Raw genomic sequence first — 20,248 nt, 5'->3', positions numbered from 1 at the left:
AGGCATAGGACACGGCGGTGCCAGGCACCCGGGGTCTCCTACAGGCCCCCACCCCGCCCTACCAGGGGCGCCGCTGGGAGGGAGCTAGGCCTTGTGGTGGGCCGACCTTGGGCTTCCACCCTCCCGCATACACAAAAGGCTGCCTCGCTAGCACCGGGGAACCCTCCTGCACACACGCACAACTGCACAAAGACGTGCATACCGTTCCACCGCACGAACACACTCCCGACTCGGCCGGAGCACACGGCCGTGCACACGCACCGGCACACTCGCGTGCACACACGCGCACGTATAGACACCCCAGCGTGCGCCCTCACGTACACCAGACACACAGCGGGGTGCACGGCGGTGTGGACCCCCAAATGCCGGCCTTGAAGCCCTGACGCGCCCGCCGCCCTGCCCTGGCGCGCACACGCAGGCACACGCGCAGGCACACGCACCCTCCCGCACTGCTCCACGCCCCTGGCCGCGGCCCCGGCGGGCGCTGTGCTGCGCTGCGGGCGGGCCCGGGGCGGGGGCGGCGGCGGCGGCGGCGGCGGCGGCGGCGGCGGCCGGGAGAGCGGAGGAGGCGGAGCAGGGAGCCGGGAGCCGGCTGGCCCGCGCTCCTCCTGCCGGCCGGGGATTTTCCAGCCTGGGCGCTGTCGCCTCGGACCTCCTGCGGCCGCGGCGGACATGGGCGACAAAGGGACGCGGTGAGTGTCGGCGGCGGCCCGGCCGGGTGCCCGTGGGGGCGACCTGGGCGAGGGCTCGGGCGGGGGTTCCAGTCGGTCACCCCGGGAGCGCCGACGCCTGGCTTCGCGGCACGCAGCTCTCCTGTGCCAGAGGTCTACTGTGTGCGGTCGCTGGCGGGGCCGGGGAGACCCGGGGGGTCCTGGGTGGGGGTACCTAGAGCGAGGACCTGGACGCCCCATCTGGCTCGCAGCTCCTCGCCGCCGCCGCCAAACACACACACACACACACACACACACACACACACACACACACACACTCGCTGCTGACACCCAGCACCGACCGGCCAGCAGACACAGAGACGCAAGGGGGCAGGTTAACACACAATGGCACACACGCTCCTGGAGACACACGGGCACACTCATCTATGGGCACACTCCTGCTGGCATACACACGGACGTTCACTGCCACAAGCTTATCGCGTACAATGACACACCGTCACACACTCACTGGTACACACTCATGAACACATTTCTTGCTGACAGTCATGTTGTCATACACATGTCACACTCTAACACACATCAGTTCTACCACACCTTCATGCTGGCACACTCATGGTGGCCTACACAGATACACACAGACACTGTCACTTGCACTCACTGTAACAAACACTCTGGGATGTACCCTCATACACTCATGCTGGCACCTATCTCCCCAACACCATGTTTGTGAGACCCCACCAGCACTGACCCCCACAGACAGACTAAAGCCCATACACTCTGGCGCCCCATGGTCACAAGCCAGCAGACCCTGGGGCCGCTGACACACTCCAGTCCCTACATGGCACGAAGTGGAAAGACATACATCACACAGGGTGGCAGGCCCCCCCAGAGCCTGGGAAAAATGCATCCCATCCACTCTGTTTCCCTCCCTCTGACATCCAGAGGCCTGGGGTGGCTGGCCACCATCTGTCTGAAGCTGGTGTGGGGAGAGGGGTTCTTATCTTCTTAGGAGCTTCAGCTCAGAAAGGGAGATGCTTTGCCTCTGAGATGGAAAACTGGTACAAAATAGGGGGGGAAGCTGGGGCAGGGCAGCCCCTGGGGATAACCTCTCTAGACAAGACAAGCCCAGATCAGGCACTCTGGTTTGTCACCCCGGTTGTACTCCTTCCTTCTGCCTGCTCCTTCTTCCCTCTTCCCTCTCTCCTCCCCCTACCACTTCTACAAGCCCTTCATTTTCATTTTTTTTCCCTTTACCTTCTTCTATCCTTGTGCCCCACTTCTCTCTCCTCTCTTCCCTCTCTCCACACTCCCTCTCTTCCTGCTGCCAATAATTATTTATTGCGTGCCTGCTGTGTACTAGGCATGGCATGGGGATCAAAGTCATGTAAGACCTATTCCTTCCCCAAAGGAGCAGCTAGACTAGGAAGACATGACCCCAGTGGTCATTACGTTTCGTGACCACGACAAAGCAATTTCACACAGCCTGCTGTCTGACACTCTTCCTCAACAGCGTTAGAGAGATCCTCTAGAGACTATTTTCCATTTCTCAGAAGAAGAAACTGAGGCTTGAAGATAATTTAGAAACTGCTTCCCAACCATTCTCCTGATATCTTCAAGGAGGCTAATTTTCCTCTTCTGCTTTCCAGAAGAGGAACCAGAGTATTAGAGGTTACCTGATTTTCCTAAGGTCAGGGGACATCAGAAGCCGGGCAGAGGCTCGACCCCACTTAGTCCATTTCTCTGGGGCTTCCCCTTGGGCAGTGCCAAACCCTTCATGGGCCCTGAGGGTGCCCTGCTCTGTGTGTGGAGGCCCCGGGCTCGGAGGCGAGGCTGCAGAAGATCCTGGAGCTTCTGCATTCACCTTGATGACTAGTCCTCATTGCAGCTGGCTGGCCGGCCCTGCGACCATGTCTTTGTCCTCACTAGGATGTGCGACTCTCTCTTCTGCTATGGCCAATGTCCCCCAAAGCCAAGATCCTCCTGACCATTGAGATGAGACTTTTCTCCCCGTGAGCATTAGGAGCCCTTGCCCTTCTCATTTATTCCTCCTGTGCTGCTCCGCCATCAGGGTGACTCAGCCCCTCTTGGGCCTTGGTTTGCCTCTCTGACTTGAAGAGGTGGGTCATTGCTCCCCATGCTGGCATAGAGTGCCAGCAGAATGGAGACCTTGTGAGCAGCCCAGTACCTGTTGGAGACCCTGTCTTTGGGGTCAAGATCTTTCCCATGACCCCTCCCCCACACACACTTGCCTCTAACTCACAGGGCCTTGGACATTTGTCCTTACCCTTCTGGACCTTAGTTTTCCTGTCTGTAAATTGGAGCTGTCAGTACTTAAGCATTTCAAGGCTCTGTTGTGTTTATTGAATTTGCTGAGCAGGGGAAGAGGTGCTGCCCGAAGCCTGGAGCCCAGGCTTGGCTAAAGTCCATTCGATGGATGGTGGCCCTGCTTTTCCCCCCTCTCTCTCTCGTAGCCCCAGGAGGCCAGGTTTCCTAAGGAATTTGGAAGAGAAGGGCGAAATCAATAATGGGCTGTACCGTGCCTCATTTCGGAGGCCATGGGTTTCTTTCTCTGACCTGGAAGAGGAAACTGCAAATACCTCATACTGTAAGGCTCAGGAGTCATGGCATCCGTCTCTGCACTTGGACTCAGTCCCATGTGAAAGTGATAGTGAGAATTAGTCAGAAACTGTCACTGTCCTCTAGGAAATCTTGGGGTCCAGGAAGGCCGGGGAGACAAATGTCTGGATGGGATTAATTACGGGGCAGGTGTTATGATGACTGTTCTAGCAAGGTGCTCTGGGAGCAATCGTACACCCATTCAGCAAATGTTGACGGATGGGGCTGGGGCTTCTGAGAGGAAGGGCCCCACTCTGTCACCGAAGGATTTAGAGCCGAGCAGGTGACTACACTGCAGGGTGACAGGTGCCATGGAAGGCCTAGGGAGGAGTCCCCACCCCAGTCCCAGTGGGGGACATGGTGAGGGACACTTTCCTGGGACAGAGGTGGTTCTGGAGCCCCTGAGCTTCATCTGGAAAGACGAGGAGGCCAAGGCGGCAGCCCTGGGGATGGCATTCCTGGAGGAGGGCGCAGAATGTGAAAAGGTCTGGGAGGCTCGAAGCACCCCGTGTGTGCGGCCTGCGGGTGGGGCTGGTGATGATGGGTGAGCCTCAAGAGAGAAACGCAGGCTAGTCGCAACAGCCTGGAACGTCACTAAGGAGAGAGTCTGTGGTGGTTCAGGGGGGAGTGTGAGAGGAGGGACGAGAGCAGATTTCCCTTGTAGAGGGATGCCTTTGGCAGTGGCGGGGGGGGGGGTGGCAGAGGGCAGAAGCAGGGAGAATGGGTGAGGAGGCCGAGGAGGAGCCTGGGAGAAAGCAGGATCCAAGCTAGGCTTGGGGAGAGGACGCAACTGAGAAATATGAATGAGGAGGTGGTGTCCATTAGTCTGACTGCTCGGTGTCTGGTATGTGTCAGGGAACTTACATGCTTGATCTCATTTGGTTCTCCCAGTGATCCTGTTAATGGAGGGATTGTTATTCCCTTTTACAGCTGAAGAAACAGACTAAGAGAGATTAAGTAATTTGTCCGCTGCCATTCAGCCAAGAAGCCAACCTGTGTGTTCGCAAAGCCCTCTGCCGCGCTTCTACCCGGAGGGAGAGGGCTGAATGGCCCACACAGCCTCCCCCACCTCCCTGGCTAGTCCACTTTCTCTCGGGCTGTGCATCCCTTCTGGTTCTTGCTGTTCTTCCTAATTCAGCTGCCAACACTAACGATCAGAGTAAGATAACAGGAGGGACTTCCCGAGAGGCAATGGGATGGAATGGAATTCTTGTTCCTACAGATGGTTATGAAGTTTTCTTTGTTGGAAGGGGAGGAAGGCGGGTGTGATAGACACATGTCATCACTAGCTCTTCGAACCTTGGCTGTCATCTCTCTCTTGGCAGTCAAGCCCTCTGTGACTTATCTTGGGTGGAATATGGGGAAGTCTTGTGGCTTTGTCCAAGGATGCATCTGGGGTTGCTGGGAGTGGCAGTGTTGAACCTGACTTACCATCTCTGGTCCCCAGTCTAGGCTGGCTTCTGGGCTTCAGACTTGGCCACAGCTCTTTCCCTTCCAAGTTTGGGCATCCTTGCCTGAGGCTGAAGTTTTCCGTTGGCATGGGTTCAGGGGGCTTGTCACACCTCGGAGCTGTGACAATGGAAAAACAACAGAGAGTCGACACCACCCAAGTGGCCTCCTGGCTTCAGCCAGGCCACCCTCCACTGCTTCCAGAGTGACCATTCTGGCCATCTGTCTGTCTGAGGCCGGCAGGGAGGGGGCAGCTTGGCAGGGAGCCAGACTGGAAGTTGAGGAAGATGTAGGGAGACTTCTGTCTGCATAAATGGGTCAGGATCCTAGGGGTAGGTATGGTGGAGGGAGGTGGGGATTGGAAAGTCCTGGGTTTGGAAGTGGCAGTTGCCTCGGGGAGCGTGGGTACTGTGGCGTAGGGAAGAGTTATGGTGTGTGCAGAGAGGAGAGTTAGGGGCAGCTGGGGCCTTGGAGAGCCCAGGTGCCTGAGGGGGAAGAGGGGACCAGCTTGGGCTACGCACCTGGGAGTTGGCCAGAAGACAGCGGCTGGTGACTGGGTGAGAGGGCTTTTGATGGGGTGGTGAGGGCAAAGCTGGGTCACAGCGGAGAGGGGAGGATCTGCTTTTCCCCGTGCTTGGAGCTGAGGTGGGTTTCATGGAGGAAGGGTGTGAGGCCCTGGGCTCAGGTGGTGGGGACTGGGGGTGTGGGAACCTGGGGGGTCAGGCTCAGCTAGGGGTGGGAGGGACACTGTAGAAATGCGAGCTGGTCACAGGAGAGGGTGTCTCCTGAAAGAGGGGCCTCTGATTGTGGCTGGGGGTCTTGGGAAGCCTTTCATAAGGAAGTGCCTTCTGAGCTGGGTTCTGGGGCAAGGGGAAGGCCAAGTCGTCTATACAGAAATTGCGGACAGCGGCTGCAGGCCCAGGAGTGTGGCTGCTGAGGGACGAGGCCGCCCTGGGAAGTAGGCCTTGGGTACTGGGTGGGTGAATTTCCTGGCAGTTTCTCACACATTTATCCATACCCCAGGTGTTTTTATTTCTCAGTTGGTGAGCTTCTTGTGGTTTGGGGGCTATTTCTGTTTTCTGTTTGCTGGTCCGTTATCCACCTCTGGGTCTGATTCATTGGAGGTGCCTGGGAAGGGTAGTTGAGTGCACTGAATCCTTCCTCCCCTCTTGCCTCTGCTGTCAGCCCAGGGGCATCCTAAGGGCTAATATTAGGTCCTTCCCATTAGGGAATTCTAAGGATGAAAGCCATGTTTCCCACATTAGACTAGGTTTGGTGGGTGGAGAGCGGAGAGTCCGTTTCCTCCATCAGATTGTGAAGTCTTGAAGGAGAGGGAGGTCCCATCCCTATCAGAATGGGGTTCCTCAGAGTGAAGCCGGTTTCTCCCCCCATCAGACAGGCATCCGAAAGAGGAAGGTCTGTCTGCCCCATCAGACTGAAAGCTGCTGAGGGTGGGGTATGTCTCGGTATGAGTAGGTATTATCTGGGATGGTTTCAGGCTCCCTGTCTTCTGTGTGCAGGATGGGTCCTGCCCCAGGAGTGGCTGGAGTCCTAATAGGGGGGTATCCAACCAACATTGGGGGTGGGGCAGGACAGGGTGGCTGCTTTTGAGAGGGGAACAAAGGCGTCTGTTGTCCCAGCCCCAGCCCTCCCTCCCCAAGGGGCCCTGGCAGGGTCATCTCTCTGGAGACGCCTCCTCCTTCCTGGGACGGGCCCCATCTTTAGTCCACTTGAGAGGAACTGCCTGTTCCTTCCCAGGAGACCTGGTGCCAGATGAGGCCGGGCTTCAGGGACTGGACCAGACAGGTCCTGGAGTTCTGTATGGCTGAAGTCACCACAGCCACTGAGTGGTTTTCCCTCTGCCGAGGACAGGGCTGGGCCTGGCTGGGACCACAGCTGAATCCGTGGGGCCCCTTGTACTTGGAGAGGAATCCATCTATTGGTGCAAAGAGCCTGGAACAAGAGGGACACTCTGGCTAATGTCAGGCCGGCTGGAGACTTACTCCTCGCTCAAGGTCTGAGCGTTCAGTGGCAGCACGGCAGGCACCCACAGGTCCAGAAACGGAATGGGTATGGGCCTGGGTGAAGCCGAAGGGCCCTCCCATAGTGGTTGTGGGCCTCTGGCCCCACAGCTGGTCCTCCTGGTTCTTTTGCGGCTCTATCCTCCTGCCTTCTCCCATGCCATTAGTGGGCATGGGTGTGTTTTGACTAAGGGCAGGGGTGGGGCGGAGGGTGGGGAGCGGATAGCTGGGATGTATCATCACTGGAGGGTCCCAGAGGTATGCTCTAAAGCTTAATCATTGCTGTGTGATCCAGGCACCACATTCACCCTCTCTGGGTCTTGGTGTCCCTGTGGAAGTCAAATCCTCCATGCTGTGCAAGGAGGTAACTCTCCTTGAGTTATCCCCTTTCCTGTGTTCTGCTAGTGGGCGTCTTTCTTCCAGAGGGTGCCAGAAGTGGGGGATAGGGCAAAGTTCAGGCCTCTGTCACAGACCAGTGGGACCGAGATTGCAGGGGAGCTGAGCCTGGGTGACTGTGGATTGTGCCCTCAGCCCACTCTGATCTGATTAGCATAGACTGATTAGTATAGTGGGTAGGCTTTAGGAAGAACCAGATTTCCTGGTTTCATATGCCAGCTCTGCCACTTACCAGCTCTGTGACTTCTATTATTTAACCCTTCCTCTGCTGTAGCACTCTCATCCGCGAAATGGGGCAGCAACTGTGCCTGTAGAGTAGGTTGCCTCGAGGAGTAATTGAGTTGAAATAGGTAAAGCTCAGGGACAAGTCCCTGGCCAAAGGGCAGTATTTACTTGAGGTCAGCTCCCTCAGCAGGCTGTGAGCTCCCACACAGAGTAACCCTCTCTGATTCACTCCTGAGGCCTCAAAGTTCTTGGCACAAGCCTGTTTCATCATTGGCCCTTAGTACCCAGGTGGTGACCTGACCCAACACAGTGCCCTTCCTGTCTGTCCTTCAAGGCCTGCATCATATATGGCCTCCTCCTTCAGGAAGCCCTCGCTGATCACCCTGATCACCAAGTACCTTGTGGGGTTTTTGTTTTGTTTTGTTTTGTTTTTTGCTTTCTTTCTGTCTCTCTCTCTCTCTCTGTCAGTCTTGGCACTGATCCACTCCCCCACACCCCCAATGTGTCCTGGTTATTTACATAGTTGCAATGTCCCCTGGGTGAGACCAAGGACACCTGTCCTGAGTCTTTTGTCCCTGTACCTGTGCAGACCTGGCATGGAGCACTGAACTACGTAAATATTTGTTCAGTGAAGGAGGCTGAATGTAGGTGTTTCACTGGGAGAATATTTACTTGGCGGGGGAGGGGGATGGGCAGTATGGTTGGTGAGAACAATGGGATATCTTTGCCGGCTTTGAAACACCTACAAGTGATTTTGTGTGTGTGTGTCACCCAAAGGGTGGAGGTCATTGGATGAGCAGCTTTACTTGGCTAGGAGCATGTGTTTTCTGATAACCAGAGCTAGCCAGCATGGGGTTTGGTGGCTCATTCCAGCCTTCTTGCTTTTGCGTCTCCTGCTCCTCCCATTTAGGGTGCCATCCTCGCTTCTTACTGCTTGTCCAAATCCTTCTCCCTAAGTAAGTGTCCCAGCCGTGGAGCCATCCCTTGCTGGCCCCAAGAGTGTGGGTTCCATTCCTCATCCCCATCCTCAGACATTTCCTGAGCCTTCCTGGGTCTGGACTGTGGCGTAGGTGAGCGTGGAGTCTTTAGAATGGACATCTGGATCTGGCCCCAGTACACCCAGTGTGGTTTGACCTGGCCTGAGGAGGGGACCATGGCTTCCAATGACCCACCGGTGATCAAGGAGCTCTTTATGCAGCTGGAGAGATCTCCTCCTTGGCTTCCCACTGGGCAAGTACTCAGAACCCACCTAATTACTGGGGACAGCGTTCTGGGCACTGGATCCAGCAGGCTGCGGTCATGATCAGCTAATTAAACTACCCAAGAATTGCTCATTGGCCCTGAGGAGGGGAAGGAAGAACGTGGGGGGTGGTGGGGCTCAGAAGAGTATGAGAAGGCGAGCGAGGCTATGAAGGAGGCTTCAGACATGGGGCCTGCAGGCAGAGCTAGGAAAAGGAAGCAGGAGGTGGGGAGAGAGGGTGGGGGAGCTGGGAGAGAGGCAGACAGACAGACGGATGAGTGAGAGTGCTATCTGGGGACAACAGCCAAGTGAGATAAGTCAAGGAGAGGGGTGCTGACCTGGGAAACAGGGACCCCACTTCTTTGCTATCCCTCTGATACCCTGGATGAGCTGCTTTTCCTCTTTGGGCCTCAGTTTTTCCGTGCGTCAAGAAGGAAGGAGAAAGGGCTTTGGCCTAGGAGGGCCTTAGTACTCTTTCCTTCTCAGTTCTACAGCTGGAAGGGGAGAGGGCAGAGACAGCAGGCTGTCAGGCTGTGCTCTGTGCTGGATAGCTTGGCCGCCAGCAGCCCTGTGTCTGGAAGGGGCAGGCAGTGGGGGGGTGTGATCCTGCCTGAGATGGAATGCCTCGAGTTGAATCAGAAGGGAAGAGTCTGGGTGGCAGGCAGCAGGCAAGCCCTCGGTCTCTGTTGTGCTCTGTCCCTGTCTTCATGGCCATCCTCTGGCTCCCAAACTAGCCTCCTCAGTGGGGACCAGTGAGGGCTGTGTGGTGTCTCCCAATAGTAGCACCCCCGGATGTATGGGGCTCCCCAAAGCTAGAGCCACGAAGTCTGGAACAGGGATGGTAGAGTCCCGCAGACTTGGGCAGTTCTGCTGTCCAGCATATTGTACACCAGCTCCATGACTTCAGGGGAAGGCTCTCTGGGCGTCAGTTTTCTCGTTTGTGCGGTAGGCGTGATAACATCACCTAGCGCATATGGTTGCTGTGGCCCAGAGGGTAAGGATTTGCTGAAGCCCTCGCTGTCATTCAAGACCAGGAGTGGGTCTCAGCTCTTCTCTCTGTTTCCCTGTCTCCCGCATCCCCTCCCTCCCGCCCTGTCTGGTGCTGTGCACACAGATGAATATGCGGGGGTGGGGGTTGCACCAGGCTAGAGAAGAAGTTCAGCTGGAGGCAGGAAAGGGAAGTGAGATTGCCCAGAGGCCAGGGAGGGGCAGATCTGGGTGCTGCGGGGCAGCCTGAGCCCCCAGCCCTATGGCCCCTCACCCATGACAGATTGTCTAGGAGGCAGTGGGGAGAATCTGGGGGCCAGAAGCCGGGGCAGGGCTGGACACTGTGGAGGGCCCCAGGCTTCTCTCCCGTAGCCCATGCCCCCAGGTGCTGCGGTGGGGACTAGAGCCAGGTTTTCTGCCCGGGAAGCCAGCAGGCCACTGTTTCACACACTCCGATGACAACAGCCCTTCTGGTTCCTACCCCTAGCAGGGGGGTGCCTGCTTGGAGCTGAGAGTCTTGGAGAGCAGCGCCAGCCTCCGAGGTCTGCTGAGGTCTGGAGGAGAGGCAGCAAGGGAGGGAAGCAAGCCGCCTCGCCCTCCCCCAGCCTCTCCCTGCAGTGCTGGGCTCTGACATGCCAGGGCCTCTGACTCCAAGGAAGCTCGTTACATAACTCGGCCCAACTCCCTGGTTCCTTCTTCTCTTCCTCCCCAGAGGGGCCCAGCAGGAGGACGGAGCTGCTTCGCTGGGGATTTCTGGGCCTGAGATGTCAATATGAGCAGCCCCCTGCCTTGGGCTGGTGGTATGTGCCGCTCACACCATTTCCGGGGGAGAGCTGTAGGGCCACTGAGGTTGGCTCCCGGCACTGCCCCCCTCCCACACTCCTGGGAGTAGAGCTGCAAGGGGGAGAAGCCCTCATTAGAGGAAACAGGCTGTGTCCTGAGATAATTTGCCCACGAAGTACCCCAGCAGGGACCTGGCCTCTTTGCAGCCAGAGGAACAAATAGCCAGCATTTTTCAGTTTGTTCCACTAGGTTCCACAAACATTTCTCAAGTACTCGCTGGGTGCCAGGCCCAGACCTCCACTCAACTCGTGTCTCCACGCTGCCTGGCTGACTTGTGGAGCAGCTCTGCTCCTGTCCCCCACCTGAGACCCCTTCTCAGAGGCCTAGCCCTCCGGGGCTGGGGTGGCGGGGACCTCCATGATAGAGAACACCATGGGGGTTCCTCCGGGCTGGGCCTTTACAGGGTTGGCTTATCCCTTTCTCTTCCGCCACCCCGGTCCTCCGAAGAAGGGACCTGTGGATGAACACTTCAGGGCTGGGCATCTGAAGCACGAAGAGGAGGAAACATGCAAGTCTCATGTTGGGGCTGCTCCTGTCTTTTGGGGGAGAGGAAATAGATCATCACAACACAATAGAAGAAGGGGGTAAGGTGGATTCGTTTATACAGGGTGGGGGGGCAAAGCCCGCCGAGTGGCTCAGGGTCAGAGGCAGCTCCTCAGAAGTGGGGGACCCTGAAGCAGGCTTTGTCTGGTGAGTCTGTACCAGGCACAGTGTCAGTCCCCTCAGCTGCTGTTAATTAGGGGTAGGCGGAGGCTGCAGATTGTTTTTAAACAAAAAAAAAATTTTTTTAAGATATTATTCATTTGAGAAAGAGACAGAGGGTGCATGGGGGGTGGCACAGAGGGAGAGGGACAGAAGGCTCCCCCTTGAGCAGGGAGCCCAATGAGGCTGGGCTTGATCCCAGGACCCTGACATCATGATCTGAGCGGAAAGTAGACGTTTAACCTACTGAGCCACCCAGGTGGGGCTGCAAAGTGTTGGGGGGCACAAAATCTAGGGTGAAATTCAAGGTTCTGCCTCATGGCCTCACAGTGAATGTTGGGGCCTGGACGGAAGAAATGGGACGGATATAGGAGGAGACACCAGGTCCTGCAAACCCACCGTCGGAAATGAGGGGGTTTGGGGGGATCTGTCCTGTTCTCTTCTGGTGGAGGGCCATCAGAGCAAAGACTTTCCCCCAGTGGAGGAGACCTGCAGAAGGTCTGAAAACTTCTAGATGAGCGATGGACATGAAATAGGAAACAATGTCTTTTGAGAAACAGTACTAAGCTTTGGAGCTGTGGGGTGGCAGTGGAGGTGGGGGACACGTGGCTTTGAGGTCCGTCTCTGGAGGCCAGGGGCTGGGTGGCCCAGACAAGCAATGGGTTGGGGTTCTCACCTTCCTTCTAGCAGGATCTCCAGTATCCCTGGTAGCTTCCCGGGGTTTTTCAGCCTCTGGGCATAAAGCTTCCATTCTCTCTCTGTTGTATCTGTGCTAATGAAAGTGCCCAGCACATTAGCAGGATGATTTTATTATGGCACTTTATAGTCCCAGGGCAGTGGAAGAAACCAGGAAGCATTTTTTAAACTCAGTAAGGAGAACTTTGTCTTTGCAAGAGATTTTTTTTTTTTTAATATCCTAAAAATGACAAAGATGATCACATGGGATAATGGAATGGTTAATATGCTCGTATTCATTTCTCATTTAGAGGGCTGACTTTAGCAGCAAGGTCTCAGTGCGCAGACTTGAGACAATCTGATCAGCTCTGACGTTCGCTTTTTTATAGTCAATTTTGCTAAAAAAAAAAAAAAAAAGGTAAAAGTTTTTTTGGTAAGTAGAACTTTCAGCCAAAGAACCATGACCCAGTCCCAGATCGAGTCCTGTCCCGGGCCACGCACACAGCAACTTGGCTTCCTCCAGCCTCAGCTTCTGTTGGAGTGTTTGGGGGCAGGGATGTGCCAAGCTCCTGATCCTAACCTTTGGGGCACCCAGCCTCATGGTGATATATACATGTCCTTATCACCAAAGTGCTTTTCTTCTCCCCATTCTCCTGCGGCTGGCTCAGGCTAAGCACTGCTTCTGGCCTGGACTGTTACCAGAATCTTCTGGCTCCGTCCTGGTCCCGCTGCTCAGTCTAGATGCCCCCCACACCGTCCTCTTATTCTGAAATTCACACCTGTCTCCATTTTTCTCCTCTGTCTTAGAAACTGGCCGGTTGCTCCCCATTTCCTGTAGGACAGTCCACATTCTCCAGGGGGCATTGGAGGCCCTCCACCGTCTGCGCCAAACTTCCTTCCCGTGCTCCTTTCCCAGCTCTCCCCACCACCCGGCCCACACCCCAGCTGCGCTGATTTTTTTGGATATTCCTCTACAGTCTTCATATTTTCTCCGCACTGTGCCTTTGTTCAAGCCGGCCTCTCCGTCTGGAACGCCTTCTTTCTCTGACTGGGCACAGCTCCCTTCTATTTGAAGGTTGAACTTCACCTCCGTGTGGTATAGTTGATCTGTTGCACTGAGCACCTCAGGTTTGACACCTTCCCTTGACTGGGCGCCCTGCGCCAAGTCCGTCAGTGTCCTCCTGCGCGCTCCCTTGCACCTCGAAGTCTTGCGGGTGGGATGGCGCGTTCCGTCAAAGCTGGCTGCTGACACGTCAGTTTCCTGTGCTTGTGGGCAGACCTGTGTCTGGTACCTCTTGGCCCCCCAGCTCCTGATAGGGCTGGCCTAGCCGCGTGAGGTTTAGGTTTGCAGAAGTGAACTGAAGCAAGAGTACAAGCCCCACACACCCATGGGCGTGTGTGCAAACTCACACACTTCTGACACCCATGGCTGTTGTACTCATATACGTAGGGGCCAGAACTGGGTGGAGGTGTGAGTCAGGGAAGATTCCCTGGAGGAAGCGAGCCCTGAGCTGCTGACCCAAAGGAGAGGCACTCTTTCCCTCTTCTCACTTCCTTCCTGGCCCTAGCGCTTTAAGAAAACAGCTGACACCGGCTGTGGAAAGGGAAATGTCAGTATTGTGAGTTGGGGGTTGGGATCTCTGAGTCTGGAGGTGATTAAATCAGGCACGTGCCTCCCTCCCTTCCTTCCCTGCCCTCCCTCCTTTCCATCCCCTCCCTCCCCCCTCCCTCCCAGTAGTCCCTCCCCTTCCCTTCCTTCCTCCCTCCTTTCCCAGTCTCCTTTATCTTCTCCCTTCTCCCTCTTCCCTCCCCTCCCTGCCTCCTGCCCCCCTCCTTCCCTCCCTCCTCCCTCCCCTCCCTGCCTCCCTCCTCCCTCCCCTCCCTGCCTCCCTTTCACATACATTTCTGAACCTCTAGCACATGCCAAATACCGGGGGCTACAAAACTGATCAGATAAAACATATCTTTAAATTTTTCTGCCTTCCTAATGTTCATGTTGGAACCTGCCCTTTCCTTTATCTGTCTCAGGGGATCTGAGTTCAAGTGTTGGCATGTCACTGATAGCTCTGTGCCTCTGGGCCGGTCAAGTCACTTCTCTGAGCTTTAGTTTCCTGTGTATACCATGGAGATGATAATACCCTCCTCCTGAGACTACAGTGGATCATATGTGTGAGGTGCCCAGCAGGCGCCTTTGATGGTAGTTCCTCACTGAGTGAGAGCCACTCTCCAGCTGGAAGCCGAATCCGGCTTGTCCTCCTTGACCAGCACAGGGCCAGGCACACAGTACAGCGGCGTGCTCAATCATCCCAGTTTTCCTGGGACTGTCTTGGTCCATCTCGGGACACTCCTTTGTCTTGGGTGACTGGGGACAGGTGGTCACCCTACACTACATTCTCTGTAAGGGTTTGTAGAACGGACGTATGAGTGGATAAATCATAAGGCAAGGACAGAGCTGGGACTTGGGCAAGCAAAAGCAAGCACGGGGCAGCTGGCTTGTTGGGGGAGAGGTGGTCTCGTGAAGGGTCTGGGTGGCGGAGCAGGTGGGAGGTGGGCTCGGGACCTTCTGCTGCTTGGAAGCATGGGGAAAGGTACAGGCCCTGAGTCTGCGAGGCTATTGCTTTTAAGCAAGCTTCAGGCTTCCAAAGCATATGCACTCGTTGTCTGATCCCCTTTTTCTAGGAAGGCCTGTAATAAGCTACTGGCTGCTCCTCTGCCTCAGAAGCTGGAGGCCTCTTGTTCCTCATGGGACACACGGTGTTCCTCAGGACACACGATGTTCCTCAGGAGCTGTGTACTCCAGACTGTGAAGAGACTAGGCCGAGGTCCAGGCTGGGACATGGGACAGTAGGGCTCTAGCCCCATCCCCTGGTCCTGGCCCAAAGACCTAGCAAGGCCTCAGTTCTCCACCTGTTCCCTGAGGATCCAGCCCTTCCTGCCAGGGTGTCTGTGAGATGTCACCTGCAAAGGTCCCTTGGCATGTCTTGCCCAGAGAAGGCATACAACACGTGTCCTCTGTTGTTCCTTTCTGTAAATGGGGACAATACAATCAGCTCTGCCTACCTTCCAGGGCCGATGTGTAGACCAGATGGGATGTGGGATGTGGGAACAGTGGGTAAACAGTGTCATAGCCTTCAAATATTTGGGGCTGGGGTTCTTGGTAGGGCTGTTTCTGCTGGCCCAGGGGTCCAGGCACAGGTGGGGGCAACCCTGCCCACCCAGGCATGGAGGACCCTCCTGGAGGCATGCTCCAGGATCACAGAGAAGTCCAGCGCTGCCGTCCACGGGAGCACGCACACTCCGTGGGCCGGTCCTGCGCTCAGACGAGCTCTGCTGCTTCTGAAACCGTGGCGAGAGGGAGACAGACAGCCAGCCAGACTTGGTCCTGTGGCAGGGAGAGTTTAGTTGCTGCAGGACGCGTGACCAGAAGAAGGAATGTCCTCCGGAGCCTCCTCTGTCGGTTGGGCTGGAGGCAGGGCCTTTGTGAAGGCGGGTGGTGTTCGGATCGCCTCTGGGCCCTTCCTCCAGCCCAGGGGCGGACTCACCGTGAGGCTGGCGCGGCTTCAGCTTCAGACCCTCTGTGCTCCAGGGCCCCTTCCGAGACCTAGCACTGTGTCCACGGACTCAGAGGTTCTGTGAAAGGTGCAAAAAGAAGATATTTTTGTACTCTTCTTTTTTCTTTTTTCTTTTTTTAAAGAGGGCTTCCAAACTCTATGAACTCATTCAAGCCTCGATCCGCCCCTGCTCAGGCCAGGTGGTCCTTTGTGTCAGGATGTCGGCGCAATGTCCCTGTATGTGCTCGGGGAGGTCTCACCCCACACACGCGGACCTGGTCATCAGTTATGGCCCTCCCTGCTGAGGCAGGACCCAAAAGCCATCTGGGTGAGCCACTTCCGGGCCAGACCCAGCTGCCAAGCTCCCTGGCTGTGTAAAGGAGAGACTGGAGAAGTCCTTCGGCCCTCAGTCTTATTCATCTGTAACGTGGACATCATCCCTACGCGAAGAGGCCTGGAAAGGTCTAAATAATGTGCCACAGGTGAAACCGCCTGGGACAGCCCCCGGCTTGTCACGGGAGCTCAGTAAATGAGTGGAACCTGGATAGAGATGGGGAAGGGGTGGGGTAGGGAGATTTGGAGGCTTGGGGGAACGGGGTGGGGGGCACCCCTTCCATTGGGGTCTCTGTCAGATTCACCTATACTGTGCTGGGCCTGGTGCCGGGATTCAGACAGCTGGGGTGGGGTGCCGGTGGTCAGATGAGCTAAGAGGGGGAAAAGGATTTATTAGCTGTGGAGTACAGTTTCCTGGGAAGGGGCCATTGTAAACTGAGTGGCCCTTTGGTGGGGGAGGGCAGAGTGGAAATCTGGATCGAACTTTCCTGCTGCTGGGGGTGAGAGGTCACCAGCCTGACCTGTTTTGTTTGGGTGAAGCAGCCCAAGCAGGCAAGCCAGACCTTTCCTGCTTAGAAGGGAAACCAGGCCGGCAGGGTGCGCTGCTTCCCACGTCGTGCACCCCGGCGCTGAGCTGGGGAAAGGGGAAGGTAGCTTAATGACGGCGGTCCCGTCCCTCACAACTTCTGCGCCCCCTTCAGGGAGGGGAGGGAACGGCAGTGAGGTGGGGACTAGGAGGAAGGAATAGAAACTTTGGTGTGAGGCTACCTTTCAAATCCAGCCACTATTGCTTATGTCTCTGACCTTGAAACAGTTACCTAATCTTTCTGAACCTCTATTTTCCTATCTTTAAAATGGGGGTGATAATATTCTCTCCCCACTGCCTGGGTTGTAGTAAGGCCGAAATGAGATGGTGTAGGGCTTAGCACTGGCACACAGTAGGTGATCAGTAAATACTGATTATCCCTCACTCCTCCCCCATGACCCTCATCCAATTGTCTTGCATTCTACTCCATTATCCTTATGCGTATACCCTTGGTTGGACTGGGATCCCCGAGGGCAAAGGTTATGTTTTATTCATCCATCACTACACCCCCAGCCCTGGCACAGTATCTTTCAGACACCCTGAACTAGTTGGCAAGAAGCTGCACTGGGTCAAAGAAAAGTGCAGGAAGTTTAAGCCAGAAACTCACTTACTGTACACCTACTGTGCGCTCCTGCCAGAGGCCTAATGGGTGGTCTGTGCCCTGCCTGTCAGTAGTAACTTGAATGGCCAATGACTGTCAGTAGTAATTTGCTGTCACCTTCTGTACCAGAGACTTTCTTTTCTTTTCTTCTGGTCCCAGTACCTGGCACAGGGGGTACCCATACATTTTTGGTGAATGAATGGCTGCCTTCCTCCCCTTTCTCCCCCCACCTTTCTGAAGTCAGACTTTGTGTCCCAGCCACTTTCCAGCTGTGGCAAGTCACCCTGCCTTGTTCGGCTTCAGCTTCCTCCTCTTTAAAACGGGGAAAATAGTGGTATCAGATGTCCAAGGGCCCAACTGTGCCTAAGAACAAGGTAAGCACCCCATAATGTCAGCTGCTGTTTTTTGCATGATCTCCAGGGGTCTTTGTCATCTGGCAGGGGGAACATTCCATTCCTGCAGACCCTCTCTGCTGGCCTTACAATGGATTTGGAGCTCAGTGCAAACTGTTTATGTTTCCCCGGCTGAGTTTATTACCCAGGCAGGCTTTACTGCAATTAATTACTAGCAGAGCAAATAACTTGTCCCTGGGAGGCTGGGCTTGGCATAAACATTTACATCCAGCCAGGGGCCAGCCCAGGGGCTAGGCTCTTTCCTCCAGGCTCTGGAACAGAGGGAGATCAGAGGATCAGGCTGAGAGGCGTAGGATGGGGTGGGGTGCCAAAGAGAAACAGCTTTCCTTCAATTGCTTTTCCTGGAGGACTCCTTAGCCCTTGAGGTGCTGGGCCTCTGCTTTCTCTTTTCATCTCCCTCACTGCCCCACAAGGAGAGTCCCTGTGTGCAGATGGGGAAATCGAGGCTCAGCTAAATTAAGCAGCCTGCTTAAAGCCACAGAACCTGCAGGAGGGGCAGGAGGTGAAGGTTCAAGTGGTAGCACTGTGGAAAAATAGACTGGGAAAGAGAGGCTAGAAGATGGGAAATCACCAAGGGATTGCTTGTTGGTTCTCTTGTTCATTCGCCACATGTTTGTCCGGCCCCCGTGAGGGGAGCCTGAGGAGGTGGTGCTGACTGTTAGTGACGATTGAGACTGACCAACTCCACACTGAGTTCCAGAAACTCCCTCAGGATGGTCCCATTAACAGTCAAACATGTGGCAGAGGCAGTTTCTTGGAGGACAGGAAGGAGGTGGCTTTTGTGGGTCTCTAGAGCTCAGAGCCCCACTGTCTTACACAGAGAGGTGGCCTGAAGGGGAGTAGTCTTCAAAAAAAACAAACAAACAAAAAAACAAAACAAAAAAACGGAAGGGTCCCTGGATGGCTCAGTCAGTTAGGCATCTCCCTCTTGATTTGGGCTCAGGTCATGATCTCAGGGTCGTGAGATTGAGCCCCACGTCTGGGTCCGTGGTGGTCATGGGGCCTGCTTAAGATTCTTTCTCCCCACCTCCACCGCCCGCCACCTCTCTCTTTTTTTCCCCGTCATTATCAAAAACCCAAACACCAAACCAAACCAAAACAAAACAAACAAAAAATACCAAAAGGAAGGGCCCTCTGAAGGCAGCTCACTCCTCTCAACCTAGAATCTAGAATTCTAGAGTCCCAAGCCCCTACTTTTGGGCAAAGAGAAGGTTCAGAGAAGGTTTAGCCCAAAGTTACACAGCAGGAAGGCTTAGTGGACATTCCCAACAAAGGACTTTATCTCGTGCATTTATGTCTTAGGGGTGAAATGACCGATCGTAGGGGAAACTCTCGTGGCTGTCCTGATCCCATGCCCCCTCTCCACTCCGTGGCTGTGAGTCCTGTGTTTTCTGGAGGCCCTTTCCACTCAGCATTCCTGCTCCACTTGCAGTCTTTCTGTGTAACTCTCTAGAGCCTCCTGCTGGGGCCATCTTCCCTCTATGCTGGAAGGAAAGCCAAGGCTTACGGAGGAAAAGGAGCAGGGTCCTCCTGCCCCTGTACTCATTCTGGGATGTGTGCCTGGATTCTGGAACCTCTGGGTGTGGGCAGGAGCGCATCTGTGCAGCTTCAGGCCCTGGGGCACCCTGGGGCCTCACCTGAGCCCTCCACTCTGTGTTGTCAGCACCTGGCCCAGAGCCTGGCTTGTGGTAACTGATGTCCAGGGAAGGTGTGACTTGCAGGGTGAGTGAATGGCTGGTGGCAGACGAGGGTGGCAGGCAGGGGGCTCCACTCCGAGTCACCACTCGACCACAGATGAATATCGGTGTTGCTTCCAGAAAGGAGACAGGACAATAGTCCTCACTCACAGGGTCATGGTGAGGATCAAAAAGCAGCTGAAAGTGGAAACAGATGGTCCAAATGTGCATCAGTGGATGGATGTCTAAACCGATTGTGGTCAGTCCAAACCATGGAGGAGTATTGAGTCATAACAAGGGATGACACAGCGGTGCCTGCTGTGACAGGGACGAGCCTTGAAAACATTGCTCTAAGTGAAGGAAGCCAGTCGCCCAGGTCACACATTGTACGATTCCATTTATATGAAATGTCTAGAATAGATCCATCTGTAGCTGCCAGAGGCTGGGGGAAGGGGAGAATGGGGAGAAGAGACTTCCTATGGGTGAGGTATTTCACTGTGGAGCCATGGAAATGTTTTGGAAATGGAGGAGGTAGGTTTTTTGTTTTGTTGTTGTTGTTGTTGTTTTGCACATCTTGAATGTACTAAATGCCACTAATTGTTCACTTTGAAATGCTAAGTTTTATGTTATGTGAATTTCACCTCAATACATTATTTTTTTTTAATGGCCAAAAAAAAAAAAAAAAAAAAAAAGACACATCCGGGAGGAAAGGATGCTGGAGGTGGGACACGGATGTTGGGGGGAGGCTCCTGGAGGAAGGTGGGGTGAGACTGAACAGCCGTGAAGCGTGCGGGTGTCAAGTGGAAGGCAGTTTGGCAGACTGGTAGGACCAAGGGTTCTAGAATAAGACTGAGGGGATTCAGAGCTCTGTGGCCTTGGGCAGGTTATTTAACCCTTCTGTTTCTGTTTTCTCAGCTGTGAGATGGGCGTAATGAAATTTTTATTATGGGACTCATAATCTTTTATTATGGAAATTATAAAATGTTCCTGAGGATTAAATGCATTAATATTTGCGAAATGTTGAGAACGGTGCTTGGCACAAAGTGGGTACCACATGAATGTTAGCTGCTGTTACTGTCGCTCATTCGCATTTTCATTTATTTGCTCACTTACTGAGCACCAGGCCCGGGCTGTGCCCTGAGGGCAGGGCTGGGAGGGCAGGGAGGTGGGGGCAGGAAGGGGGGGGGCCCGGGTCCTGTTCTCAGGGGCGCCCTCATATCTGGATGCAGAGTCAGGCCCCGCTGTACCCCCCCCCCCCCCCCC

At 55.1% G+C, this 20,248-nt stretch overlaps 1 protein-coding gene across 2 annotated transcripts in view; it reads left to right on the top strand.

Moving 5' to 3' along the window:
- The first annotated feature begins 596 nt into the window (after positions 1-596).
- LOC111159444 (arrestin beta 1) overlaps positions 597-20,248 on the top strand; it is a 71,591-nt gene continuing 51,939 nt past the window's right edge. For both annotated transcript variants that reach the window (XM_022521928.1, XM_022521927.1), the window contains exon 1: positions 597-692. In XM_022521928.1, the coding sequence (XP_022377636.1) occupies positions 673-692 (20 nt within the window). In that variant the 5' untranslated portion in view covers positions 597-672. The remainder of the gene's footprint in view (positions 693-20,248) is intronic.

The sequence above is a fragment of the Enhydra lutris genome, unplaced genomic scaffold (assembly GCF_002288905.1).
Source record: "Enhydra lutris kenyoni isolate GAN:26980312 unplaced genomic scaffold, ASM228890v2 scaffoldscaffold68, whole genome shotgun sequence".
NCBI lineage: Eukaryota > Metazoa > Chordata > Mammalia > Carnivora > Mustelidae > Enhydra > Enhydra lutris.
Note: the sequence above shows the minus strand (reverse complement) of the source record. Positions and strands in the feature narration are given on the sequence as shown.